The following is a 13,610-nucleotide window of genomic DNA, read 5'->3' as shown; positions in this document are numbered from 1 at the left end:
TTAGTTGCACCATGGGCTTTCCTGGGACGAAAGCATCAAATATCACTTCGGCCGCTTAGCCATGGTGGAAGAGCTAAAAAAATGTTGCTGTCTAGTTACTGTTGGAAAGAGTAGAGACAGAAAACACTGCAACTGGCACCAGTGGCCTATATCGTCAGCTTTGTATCACTCGATTAATTAAGTCCACAAATACCACTCTGCTCACGCTGATCAATGAGGTAATCTTTAGGCTTAGCCCTTCCGATTCTCCTTTTCCTCCTCCATTATTGTAGCCAAGCTCTATTGCAAATTGTAGCGCTTTTGATTATTCGCATATACACATCGCTGAAAATGTCACTTTCAAAATATACATGCTTTATACAGGATAAAATGATGTACCACCAGTATCGCTGGAAACCGGATATAAAAATTTTGAAACCAAAAACATGCCGTATTATATATGCGTGATATTCAGTTGTCTAGCCGGCAGTAATGAATCAGAACACGTTGGGAGAATTGAGAAGGAAGACTGGGCTAAACGCGCCAAATATTCTGGAAAACCTCGGCGATTATACTAACTGAAAGTTTATCCTGAGGAGCGCAATCCTGAACGACCTTCCTGTTTTCTGACCTTTACGCATGCAAATCAGTGCAACATAACCGACGCGGCAGCGGCAGGATGGGCCACCAGAAATCCTGGACCAGTTTTGGCATTTTCCAACATAGGGCCTGTCATTGTGAACTGAATATCAGCAATGGCTTTAAGACTTGTGCTGCCGTGGATATAGACTGCACAGAGCTATGTCCCAGAGGACTCGCATACTACCGCGTAATAAATCAGATAAACAGACTAGTTATGTTACAGAGGGCAGGAAAATAATACTCAGAGGAGTACAAGGAGCCAGCTACAGAGCCGGTATAGATTACAGTGACCATTGCAAGAAATGCTAGGCGCATTGGTAGAAAGAAGGGTAGCCTATGATTACTGAAAGAAGCGTCCAATTAGCATCATATTGCAATTTCACGCAATAATTTATGAATGCTTCCGAGATAAACAAAGATAAGCATGAAGCATAAATATCCTAACTTATACAATATCTTGCCTCAAGTTTGTGTGTATATCATTCTGGAAATTTCTTTTTTTTATTATTATATATTCAGGAAAATTATACGTAAATGCCCACCACACCGTACCTGTGCTCTACGCCACACCTAGTTGTATCGTCCTGGGATACTCAGAAATTGATGGTAAGTTCAATGAATTTTTGTAATTATGCTCACTTAAAGGTAAACATTTTGTTTGTGCCCCTCCTAATTAGTCTACAAAAAATAACTGAGAAGCTCATGCTACCGCTGTCACGATAAAGTTTCTTCATTCACAGCAAACTAAAAGAATGAATAGGGTTTTTATAAATTCGTGTTGCCTAGTTTTCAATGTATTTAAATTTTCAACGGGATATCTCTAGTGCCAAATAAACTCTTTTGCTATTATTTCAGATAAGAAATGTGCCTTCTAGGAAAAGGCTTTGCGCATTTGCCTGCCATATGTTCTTCATAATGGAGAAAAACATTTAATATAAAAGTGGGTCTTTTATTTTAGAAGCGAGGCTTTAGTCGCTACAGCTACTAAAAATTTTCAAATGTTCTATAAATATAGCTCCTTTAAATAATTTGATACAAAACATTACCATTCTGCACAAAGAGTACACTGCTGTTCTTTAGAGTTACGTACTGCTTTTCAATTCGCATTTTGTGCCGCTACAAAGCCGAGTGGCTAGAGCATCGCCTCCTGATACGGGAAAAACCCACTCTTCACGCTTCCTATCTCTTAATGTTACCCCTACCATTTTTCGTTCCATAGCCCTCTGAGTTGTCCTCAACTTAAGTAGAACCCTCTTGTTTAGCCTCCACGTTTCAGCCACATAGGTGAGTACAGGTAAGATGCAACTATTGTATACTTTCCTCTTAAGCGATACTAGCTGTAAGCTGCTAGTCATAATCTGCGGGATCGAAATGACGTAAAACAGGAATAGATGTGAGCAGAAACTTCAGCTGTCGGAATGATGACTCCCATTCCGTGGACCAAACAAATGGTCCACGGAATGAACTCACTTCCCTTTTGCAGGAGGGAAGTGAGCGGATGAGCGATTTGGGCGAATTCTTAAATGAAACGCCGGAAATATGAACATAGCCCCAGGAAGCTTCTCAAAGTTTTACGTTTTGAGATTCTGCAAAGTCTCGCACAGCAGCAATATTTTGGAGGTCGGGTCGAATACCTTCCTCCTCTATTAAATTACAAGCCCCAAGGTCGGCCATTCGCCGAAGTGACACTTTTTAGAGTTCAAAATTAGTACAGCGTTTCGGATACAGTCCAGAACAAGGCTAAGTCGCTGATTACACTCCCGAAATGTCCTTCCATAGTTGATGACGTCCTCTAGGTAGTACATGCATATCTCCCATTTCAAACCACGTGACCATAGATTGTTCGAATGTCACCGGTGCATTGCACATTCCAGACGGCATCACGGTAAATTCATTACACGATTACGGAGCAAGAATGTCTCGCCGTTGTTTTCGCTGTACAGCGCTTTCGATCCAATTTGTATGGGAATGTTTTCACGATTGTGACCGACCACCATTCCCTTTGCTGACTCGCGAGTCTTCGTGATCCCAGTCGGCGGTTCGCTCGTTTAGCTTTACGCCTAGAAGAGTTTAATTTTACTGTGGTACATACAAGCGGCCATAAACACTCAGATGCTAATTGTTTTTCACGTTTGCTGCTTCAAACGACATATGACGACGCAGACAACTTCGATGAATATTTGGCTCGAAATTCACAAACATTCCCCTATCTCCGAGTTTTCCGAACAGAGCAACACAAAGACCAAACATTAACCTCTCTGTTTGATTTCACCAACGATCCTTTGAAGAACACGTTTAGCAATCGCGAAGGAGTGCTTTACGGTATGAATGTCTCCTCTGGGGGAGCACGCGTGCTTCTTGTCGTTCCGTCACAGTTCTAGACCTGGGAGTGGCCCAAAGACTCCAACGCACACCGCAGCGATCTTATGGCCTAAGATGCGTACAATAATCGAGCGATATGTAGCCATCTGTGTGCAATGCCAGCACTTTGACCTTATAAAATTTAATGTTATTTCGTTTGAACACCACAGTGCACCTGTGACGCTTCAGGAATTTGTGGACACGATAGTGGGCGGGATGAAATCGGAATTATGTCTATGCATTCTTGACCACGTCATTTTTGAACAAACGTTCCACGAGCACAAAGAATGGCTTAGGTTGTGTTGTGGACGGCTGACAAACGTCGCATTAGTCCTGAATTCGAATTACCGCTTGAAGGGTTTATTCCTGGGCCGCCTCGCGAACTTTACAGGAATCACAGCAGATCCTCGGTAAATGGCAGCGGTGGAGCCACTTCATTAATTACCTCCAGTCAAATACAACCTAGTCGCACATCTACGCGGAAAATTTATGAAGCACCAGAGAGGCAGTCTATGGTATCGCCAATACGAGAAAGTGTATGGGGCGTTTTTGGTGATGGCACAAGCAATTTCGCTTGTGCCGTCTCTCTTTGGGCAAGAATTACGGGAGCAGCGCAAGGGTTGGACGGCTGATGTACAAGCACCTTATCCTGCATCTCTAAATTTCTCGTAATTTAGTTCGTGCTTCAACGGCGACATTCGATAGGAATTTTGACATATCAGGTGAGCCAACCGGGGTCTATAAAGTTGTAGGCACGGCAAACAGAAGGTCGCACAGCATAGCGCGGCAGTGTCACCATCCGAGCAGATTTGAGTGGCACTCAGCGGTTCGATGATCATGCCAAGGATTTTGTTTCCAGCGCTGTGTTCTGGGGCGAACTGAAAAGGAGCTGCAGCGACGAATGCACAGTGGAAGGCACGTTCGGCTCATATAAAGCACGTTTTTCAACTCAGGTCAAAAAGTCTGGCTGAGGTGATGGAAAGGGCACACCTCCGCACCACAGACAACTACAGGTATGGATGGTTGATGCTACAAGACTGCGTTTAATTGAGGTAGAATTTAATGGTTCCCCTAGCGCCTCAGACATCTGATACTTTTCATGGGCAGCGAACACCGGAAAGCACAAAGAAGACAGCGAGGCCCGACGGTATATTGAAATGCACAAAACACCCTTTTAGCGCCACATGAACATTTTACGAGGTTATGCACCTTCACACGCTGAAAATAATCATCGCTACTTTCGCAGTCGATTAGTTCATAAAGATTCAAAATTATTTCCTGAGTCACGTTATGGGTGGAGCTTGTTATACCGACACATCCGCTTTAACAATGGCTATATCTAAATAAAATTGCAGAATACACACTCCCAGAGGAAGGAATGGCTTTTACTCACGTGAAAACATTGACATTTTATTGCATTTGAGTACAGCTTTGCGGCCCAACATGTGCTTAAATATGTTACTGTAGAACAAAGCATTGATAATGTATAATGAAGTAATTTCAGATCTGACGCTGGAGTTACATTATAAAGAATCCTTTACATTATAAAGAATCCTTTACATTATAAAGGATCCTTTATAAAGAATATAAAGGATCCGCCACTCGAAGTAGAGTTGGTCCTAGTGTGACATCGGGACATTGTGCGGTTGATAATACTGAAGCGTTGGGTACGTACCAAAATATTTGTGTTAAATAAAATAAGGCAAATATTAACACGGCTAAACCTCAAATAAAAAGCTGTAGTTAGCGTCTCTTCCATGCATGCCTGCAGACTTCAAGTACGCCACAGCCAGGTCTAGACGGCACGAAGTTGTCGATGTCAATTTGAAATGGGAAGTACCATGAGGCGTGCCAGATGGATAGCGCTGGCGGTGGAGTGGAAGGGCTTACAGGAGACTGGAAGACTCTGTGGCATTGCATCAGGCAATATGGTATATTTGTGGAGGTATGTACCTGCGCGAATGAAATTGGCCGGGTATGTTAAGAATAAGCAGGTGTGCGATATAAAAAAAACGAAGGAAATCAAGAATCACAGCTCCTTCCGCTCTGTGCAGAACACGTGCGAAGAAGCGGACAGCTTGCACGCTGCGCACCTCTAAGCAGATGGCTGAAGGTCGGTTGAGGGACAAACAGCGGCGTAAGAGAAACGCGCCGCAGCTTGCTCAGTAAAGCTTTCGCTTCAAAAAGGCTCTTCTAGTCATCGACCCTTTTGTCTAACCCGCCTACATCGAGACCTTCCTTTTCGGGTTTCAAGGGGATGGAGATAGCGAAATATCACCTTCTGACAGACACCGGGGAATTTTATGGTTGCAACTTTTAGTGATACGCTATAAACATACGACGATATATTATCTGTGTAGTAGTACGAAACTACAGTACGTAAAAGTTAGCTACATACATTCAGACAACAGAACGAATATAGCGAGCAGAATCAGATCAAATTGCCACTGCCAAGAAGCGTCATTTCTGGATTAACCTAAGTGAGCGACAGGGTTTAGCAAGAGTCTTGACAAAGCGCCGCGGAATTCACTCCGCCGAAATTCTCGGCATTAACACTCAGTGAAATATGGGATTCGATTGCAGCGTTCTGAGAGTAGATGTATTCGATGTGACAGCAATGAAAAATGAAACGTTGCGGTTTATTTTTCTTTCTCTTGTGCGGCCACATAAACCTAAAATAGAACCAAATGACAACTCTAGCATGTAATCTTCTTCAACGGATTAGTCTTCCTTGAAAGGTAGCAAGAGTGTACTTCACACAAACCGCTGCGGATACGAATAAAAAGGCTGCCTAATCTGCCTCATTAGTAATAAGGTTCTCAATCAAGTTTAGAAGTTAAATTTTTTATAAAACAGTAGAAGACTATTTGCAATTTAGCATTTTTTATAATAAGTGTTGCAATTATTGTGAGTAAATAAAAAGAGTCATAAATGTTTCCATTATGTTTGACACAGAAGGCGTTGTTTCCTCTATGATATTTTTTCTCCTGATAACCGTGATAGCATAACAATGTGTACGCTCAGTAAATGAAATACTCAGTAGAAGAAAAACACACGACGCTGGTGACAGCCATGACCTCCGGATATGGAAAAGTGTGCAAGTCGTAAGTGAGTCGAGTGAAACTTTCATTATGATGTAGACTACTGCCTATAAGAGCACCATCTTATGCTGCTCCTGCTCCAAGACTGTCAGAACAAAAAACTCATGAAAGCTATTAAGTAAAAAATTTAAAATAATTAGGGGTTCTTATATTATATAACCATGTCCTTATTTGCCGTACGTTTGTGTGCTTCCACAAAACAGGAAAAAAAATCTGTTTACTTTTTTCATACATTTGTGTGCTTACAAATAACAGGATAAGAAATCTGTTCACATTTTTGTCTTTATTAAATGATAGTGCGCTATTTTATTGTTTTATTACTAGTTAATTTCGCTCTTGCAAATTTCTCTGTGAAATATAACACGACTTGATATCCGAATAGAATCTTGGTGCGAATCCGGTTGCTGACCTGAAAATTATACCATGATGTCTAAAATATATTTATCATATGTCATATCATATGTATTTGTGTGCAAAAATATATATTATATGCAGTGAGCGGCCTGTTTATTACATTGCTCCCTTCATACTAGCGGTTAGTCGCTCAGATTAAAATTTATATTATTCGTACCCCCGAGGCGCACAAGCGGCATTATATGTCGGTAAGCCCAAAACAGCATTTGTTTTCTTGACCTGATGCGCAGCATGAGATTAACATTCTTTGGTTTGGCTTTGAATACCTAAATTAATCTCACATCTGAAAAGGAATCAGTATAGTTACCACAAATTTTTAACCCTTTTCGTTACTGCTGTGAAATAACAAAATGCGGTAAAAAGCCAGTTCGAATGACAATGTGCCAATTCCTGTTTCAGTGAAGGCTGAAAAATACTGATATCTGAATACTTAAATTCCAGCTACAAGAACCGCTCAAATAAAAGACTTTTTCCTATTAAGTTCTTACTTCTCTATGCGTTTCTTTCATTTCCAGAGAAGGCTTGCACCCTCTGGATGACGGAACCAGAAAAAAATATTCCAGATTGCTGCGAGTTTGCTATTTTAGCCTTGTGTGCTCCCCAAGTGTACGATTACTACATATGGGAGAACAATCGCACACAAATTTGCAGAATATTGGACAACTCCAGGAAAACTGCAAAGGGATAGTATTGTGTTCGTACGAATGCGGGCATGGCGCAATAAAACTCTCGCTTAAGCGTTAACAACTTCTGGATTTGTTCTCCTGAGTTTTATGGGGAAAGTATATTATGCCTATGACTTATTTATCATCCAGGTTAAGAAAATTGATGCTACGAAGGTTGCTATTTCATGAAGCCCAAAAGAATATATAGAAACATATGTTTCACCCTTTTGGACGGATTGAACTAGAAGATACAATGATCACTCGCTGTGAAAGCCGCCATGATACCGAAAGGAACTGAAGTCAATGCAAATGCGGCTGTCATATCCTTTTCAGAACGTACAGTTTACCCAAAAGAGCAAAAGGGTGGAAAAACTAAGACGACACATGAGCTTCGCATCTAAGGGCCTGACACAATAGCATATCCCAGTTTTAGGCAAACCGTAACAATGTACCAGAGTTACCTAGGGGTAAAGCAAGTGCAAGTCTCCTGACAGGCAGATTCTTGTATGCCACTGCATACTAAAAAAGAGACTATAAAATTATCAGCTACTCAGAACCTAATGTCACTGCTGTGCCATGTCAGCTGGCAGGTGCCACCTTCTACAGACATGCTCGTGATTTTTTTGCTCAGAACAACGTCGGCGAACGCCGCCGACGCTGGATTTTCAGTGAATGGGGCATTTAATGCTGTCACGTTATAAGGAGGAAAGCGGCTCTCCATCAAAATCTTGAAAATACTCAAATAAATGTGGTTTTATGGCTAGATTTAGCTGCTCATAATATTTTCGCGCTACATTACAATAACTGAACACAGAAAGGCTGCTTCGTTGAAGCAACACTGAAGATGCGCTATCGTCGTCATCGCTCGCTATTGATAGACTATAATAAGTCGTTTAGCGAGCGCTGTGGACAAACAAGCATTTGTATAATAATGAAGATACAATGCAGCATACCAAAGCGACCTTCGTTATGGAATAAACAAAGTTCAGCCCATCTGAAATCCACTATCTTGCCGGTCCACGTGTGTAAAAGATTGTGGACAGAAAAAGACACAATCAATGAGGTACAGAAATTAATCGAGGCATAAAGAAGGAGAACGTGTGCAACGAAGACAGACCACGGACGTTGATTTGACTTGATTAGGAGGAGTAAACTAGAAATATGAAATGTAATGTTTTACAACTGGGTTTACTAAATTCAATGCCTGCAGATTGCGCAATGATGATAAAAAAGGAGGACTGTAGCTGAGCTCATTCGAAAAATAATGCATTATAAAATTACTAAGTGCGTCTCTGATTTCCCAGAAAGGCTCACAGTATTCCTACATAGTCTTATGTAACAGACACTTCAGCGGAACGTTTATGAAATCCTATTGAACAATTGTATTTGGTCACGCATGTAAATTTGCAGAATATGATCGTCTGTTTTGACCAATGCGCAATTGCTGCAGTGGTGATGGCTTGGTATGATATGTAAAACTTTTCAGAGTGCACTGTGTAGGTAATGTTGGCTATAAAAATACTTCTGGAAGAAAGTCTCGGTGGTAGTCTTTCTTAAACATGTGGGTTGATGAATAAGGGGTATTGATGATGTTTAGCACCATGAATTCGTAAACTAGTTTTCTCCATGACAAATTTGCAATGTTCTTTAGAATACGAATTAAGTCAGAGAGAAATACAGCAACACTGTCTGGGGTAGCGGTATCAAAACATCTCCCGTCGGGATGCCGTCTTTCCTCTTGCCTCAGGCTCATCGCCGCCTTCCACACTCGCATTCGCAACTAAATGTTTTCTTCTTATGACTCCCATGTGTTATCCACAGTTACCTCCTGTAAACAACAACATAAGGAGGTCTGAAAGCCGATATATCGAAAGCAATTGAAGCTCAGAGCAGGAGACTGGAAGCGTCTCCGATTACCTTGCTCCGTGCAATGCCAGAGTAAAGTTCCGATTGGTTTCATGGAAGATCTTTGTCTCCTCAGCGACAAAAATATGGAAACTCCCTGTTTTCCACAGTACTCGGTTGCTTTCTTACAAAGACACTCTAAGTACTTTAACAGGTAGTAGTAGATATATATAGATAGGTAAATATAACCCAGTCGAAAAAAACAACAGAACTGCGTCAAAAATACGTCAAAAATCCTGTAGTTCTGTGTAACCATCAGAATTTTCTGTAGTTCTGTGGTACTTTTCCGCAGTTCTGTAGTAGTTTTCTGTCGTTCTGTAGTTTTTCTGTAGTATATTTTTGTTGTCTGTAGTTCTGCAGCACTTTTCTTTTGTAACTACAGAAATTTCTGATGTTACTACAGAATGTTGGGTTGTCACAACTAGTTTCCCGTCAAAAACCGCACAAAAATTTTTCGTAAAATCAGAAAATTTTCTGTAGTTTTTTCCGACTGGGAAGTATAGAAGGCAGGGATGTTAACCATAAAACCTCCGGTTGACTACGCTACACTGGGCGAAAGGGATAAGGGGATTAAGAAGGCAAGACAAAGGAAACGTGGAGCACAGCCAGAGTTTGTCAGACAAGCCGGCGGCTGTTAGAAAACTAAACAGTGCCCCGTATGACCTAAAGGCGGTCGGCTGCCGTGGCCACGACCAAAGATCTTATCCACCGTTAAAGGATAGAGGCGGTCCAGCGCACAACCCAACTTATGTCTTTCACTCAAAAATACAGAGCTTTAACATAAGAGATGCTCGATTGTCTCTTCACAGCCTCAATTTTGACAGGTAGGGCTTTCAGCCGTTCAAATCCTGAAAGCATGCTTGCTGGTGAACACAAAATCAAGCCATAAACGGTATATAAACGTTGCTTCTCTGCGAGCAATCTCACGGAGAAGGCGGAGGCACAGTTCAGGATCCAGTGCCGTGATGAGGCGTTGCAAAACTCTCCCGTGTTCCATGGTGAAATTGTGATGTCCCGGGCCGAAGAACGAAGCACATATATTGCATCAAATCTCGATATGGCGATTTTAACAGAAACGTCGTCGCTGTGGGCAGAACGGGCTACCTCGTCCACCTTGTGGTTTCTCTTGATGCCACAGTGTTCTGGCAGCCACTGAAAAGTAATATTGTGAGCATTCAATACTGTGTCATGTTATAGCTGACGGATCTCTGGTAATCGTCATTTCTCAATGAAGCCCATGTTAGTCTATGCAGCGCAATGAGTGGTGGAATGCCTTTCCAGTATGCATTTATCAAAGGGGGATCCGCAAAAATGGTCAGAAATCCTCTCAATTTCCTCTGTACAGATGCGTGGGGGTTGCCCTCTGCACTATAAATGAAGCAGCTCAGGACAGTGCATCAGAAATGCGAAGGCACGCATCATCTGCATGTGTGCGGCATATCTACAGAACCCTCATTTATAACATTACCATGCATATTAACTGAAAAATATTTTTGCACGCAAAACAGTGTTGTGTTACAAACAAAAACCACTCTTTATTAGCAGTATCCATGCAACATTAATCAATATCCGTGCATAATGATACATCAACACAGAAAAATACACTCAAATATCTTCGATGAAGTGAATCTTTGCCGGGCTTAACAAAACTAGCAGCAACGTAATTCTGAACGATATATGAAATGTGGAAGAGGTTGGCAATAAGCTGATGTGCTTGTCTAAGGTGGAATGAAAGCCTACTTCTATGGCTAACTCGTTTAAGATAAGAGACGAACTTTAAAACCTGTAGATACAGTGCGTGGTGTCATGAGGCACTACAAATTGCTCAAAAGAAGTGTTATTATTGTCCCCACATTTAAACCTTTAGTGCAGCCGGAAGTTGAGTGAGGTTTTAACGTACAAAATTATGAAGTGTTTAAAAACATGGATAAGCACCGCACTCAGCTACAAAACGCCACTCTAACACATTGCGAACTACTTTACAGAAGACCCGACGACACAATCAATGTTTCCATCCTGCCAATGAGATTATGAAAGCACAAACGTTTTTGTGAAGGAACTGTAATAAAGTGTTCTTCGTAGTTTTTTTTAGGAGCCTAGAAATCAGATTCATCAAACAGAAATTCACACAATATGAAATAACTATAACTGGAAATTACAGTCTTTCATTTTGATAGCGTTCAATTGAGTTTTGTCACCTACCTATGATTCAAATGGTCCACAATTTAAGATATGCCAGCTTCACAAGGCACAACGCACCAAGTGGTAGGTAACTGATTCGATGTGATACAAATGTCGCGCATCTCAACTCTGTGTTTTTATCTGTAATCGTATTTGTATCAAAATCACAGAAAAATTATTTTCTTCAAACAATCGTTGCTAGAGAGGATATAGGCTAGATATGGGCAGGTTTACGCTTACAGTTGAAGTGATAAATTAATAAATGTCTAATAAAAATTTGCACCAGCTATTTTTGCACGGCCTGCAGATGCATAGTTTGATAAAATTAACCAAGAATGCAAGATTATCTCCTAATCATGCCACACAGCACAGAGCTCCCTTTTTCTAGTATTAAAAAATGTTCTATCCTCTTGGGGTGCTACTGGGATCCACATTGCAGCTGGGAAGCAACTATTGTCTGGTAAAGACGGTATTAGCAATAATTGCCGTGAAGTAGTCCTTTTATTATCTGAGCCAATGAAGATAATGCTCAGCGTCATAGACTCGACAGTGTTCCGGGCAATCTCTGGACCACATGTTCCACACAGATGCATCGGGCGGAGCCCTCGCCGCCCTGCACAAGCTCATTAGCCTTTCAATCCCCAATGATTGGTGGAGATGGCAGGCCCCTTCAGTTGTATTATTAAGCACACAATCAGAACAATGAGAACTGATAACATTTAATGAAAGGATGTTATGGTTCACAGAAATTGTATAAACAAATTATGGTCACGAAATCTTATGAATACCAGATTTAATAGAACAACTTCTTAAAGGAGTTAACTGAAATTAAAAAAAAAGTAGTAAAATATTTTACATAAATATAAATGCAATAATAGGAAACATGATTCAAACAGCGAAATACATATAACAGTCATATTATGTACCCCAGTCTAGAAAACAACTCTACCACCTTTAAGAGAGGGCTAGTGTCTTTTATATCCTGCTCAAGTTAATAGACTCGAAAATGTGCAGAAGCATATCCCTCCTCCAATATTCATTTTTCTCACATGCAGTTGAGTTCGAAATGTGTAGTCGAAAGGTGGACAGGGACGAGGGGCTGAGCAGCATGTGAATACGACACAATAGGGTAAATGCTACCACGCTTCTCGACCACAGACTGCCCGCAGGAGAGAAATTTCCTGAAAGAATTGATAGAGAACGCGTTTGTCGTAACCGATACCGTATGTGCAAATACACACGAGAGACAGAAAGGCAACGCAGCGCCCAGGCTTTTCGAAGGCATCACATGTTTTCGAAAGGTGGTGGTGGTAATAACTGTATTAAAACAGAGGAGTTCGGGGCATGCATGCCCCTGGGCCCCCGCACGGCCCCACTACACTCAATCGTTCATGTTCCTATGGTTTATGACGTCGGCAGCCCAATCTGTGGTGATCTTCTGTCGAACCGGGTCCGCAGAGTGCAGCAGGGTCTCCCTGTCTTTCCAGGTGGTACGGTGCTCTAGACCCCGCGGGGGAGGATCCGCCGGGCATTGGAACAGGATGTGGGCGATGGTGGCGATGGTGGCGATGGTGGCGATGGTGGCGATGGTATTGTTGCAAAGGGTCCAGGAGGGATCGGTGAGGATGTGGTGGTAGCGAGACACACTATAAGGGGAAGGGCGGGTGCACTTTTGTGGTCGTCGCCAGAGAGTCTGGTGGTAGTTGTCTAAAGATGGGTGAGGTGGAGGGTAGAGACCTCGCTCTGCCCGATAGGCCTGTGTTAGCTCACTGAAGCAGTACATGCAATCACGTGTAAATGCCGGATCGGCGGCCGCCGGCGCCCGGTTTAAAGAAGCTCGGGCTAATGCATTGACGGCCTCGTTACCGGGATTCCCGGAGTGCGCAGGCACCCATATCAGCTCCGCATAGTGGGGTGGGTTAGCGACGGGCGAGCTCAGTATGCTGAACGCAGAAACGTGTATTCTACCACGCGCAAAATTTAGTATCGCAGTTTTAGAGTCGAAATTATGTAGCGTGCCTCCGTGTGTGCAAGCGCGTAGGCGATGGCTGCTTCCTCGGCTGCCTCCGAGGAGGTGACCGAGGGAAGGGGGACAGTAGCAACAAGTTGCAGGAAGCAATTGGTGACGGCCAATACCGCTCCCTCATTCGTGCATGCGGCGTCCATCCATACAGCGTCCGTGTCGGAGCCGTAGTATTTTTGGAGCGCCGCTGCTCGGGCTCAGCGGCATTGCTCGTGATACTGGGTGTGCATGTTGCGAGGGAGAGGCTTGATGAGAAGGTCTCGGTGGAGGAGGCGAAGTGTGAGAAGGGAGGTAGCGTCATTTGCAGGGACGCGAATGTCTAAAGTCTCCAGAATATGA

At 42.5% G+C, this 13,610-nt stretch overlaps 1 protein-coding gene across 2 annotated transcripts in view; it reads left to right on the top strand.

Annotated features, from left to right (window-relative positions):
* Nucleotides 1–7,238, top strand: part of LOC146170909 (uncharacterized) — a 66,067-nt gene extending 58,829 nt beyond the window's left edge. Inside the window, exons 8-9 of one of the 2 annotated variants that reach the window (XR_014703078.1) lie at nt 1,141–1,227; nt 7,013–7,042. Coding sequence is in view for 1 of the 2 variants with exons in the window: in XM_084586722.1 (XP_084442848.1) it covers nt 1,141–1,227; nt 7,013–7,185 (260 nt within the window). In the remaining variant the exon portion in view is untranslated. Of the gene's footprint in view, nt 1–1,140; nt 1,228–7,012 lie in introns of both variants that reach the window. The other variant, XM_084586722.1, reaches the window with a different exon arrangement.
* Nucleotides 7,239–13,610: the final 6,372 nt, after the last annotated feature.

The sequence above is a fragment of the Amblyomma maculatum genome, unplaced genomic scaffold (assembly GCF_055883805.1).
Source record: "Amblyomma maculatum isolate TAMU_Amacu unplaced genomic scaffold, ASM5588380v1 scaffold_28, whole genome shotgun sequence".
NCBI classification, from domain to species: Eukaryota; Metazoa; Arthropoda; class Arachnida; order Ixodida; family Ixodidae; genus Amblyomma; species Amblyomma maculatum.
This window is presented reverse-complemented; position numbering and strand designations above follow the sequence as displayed.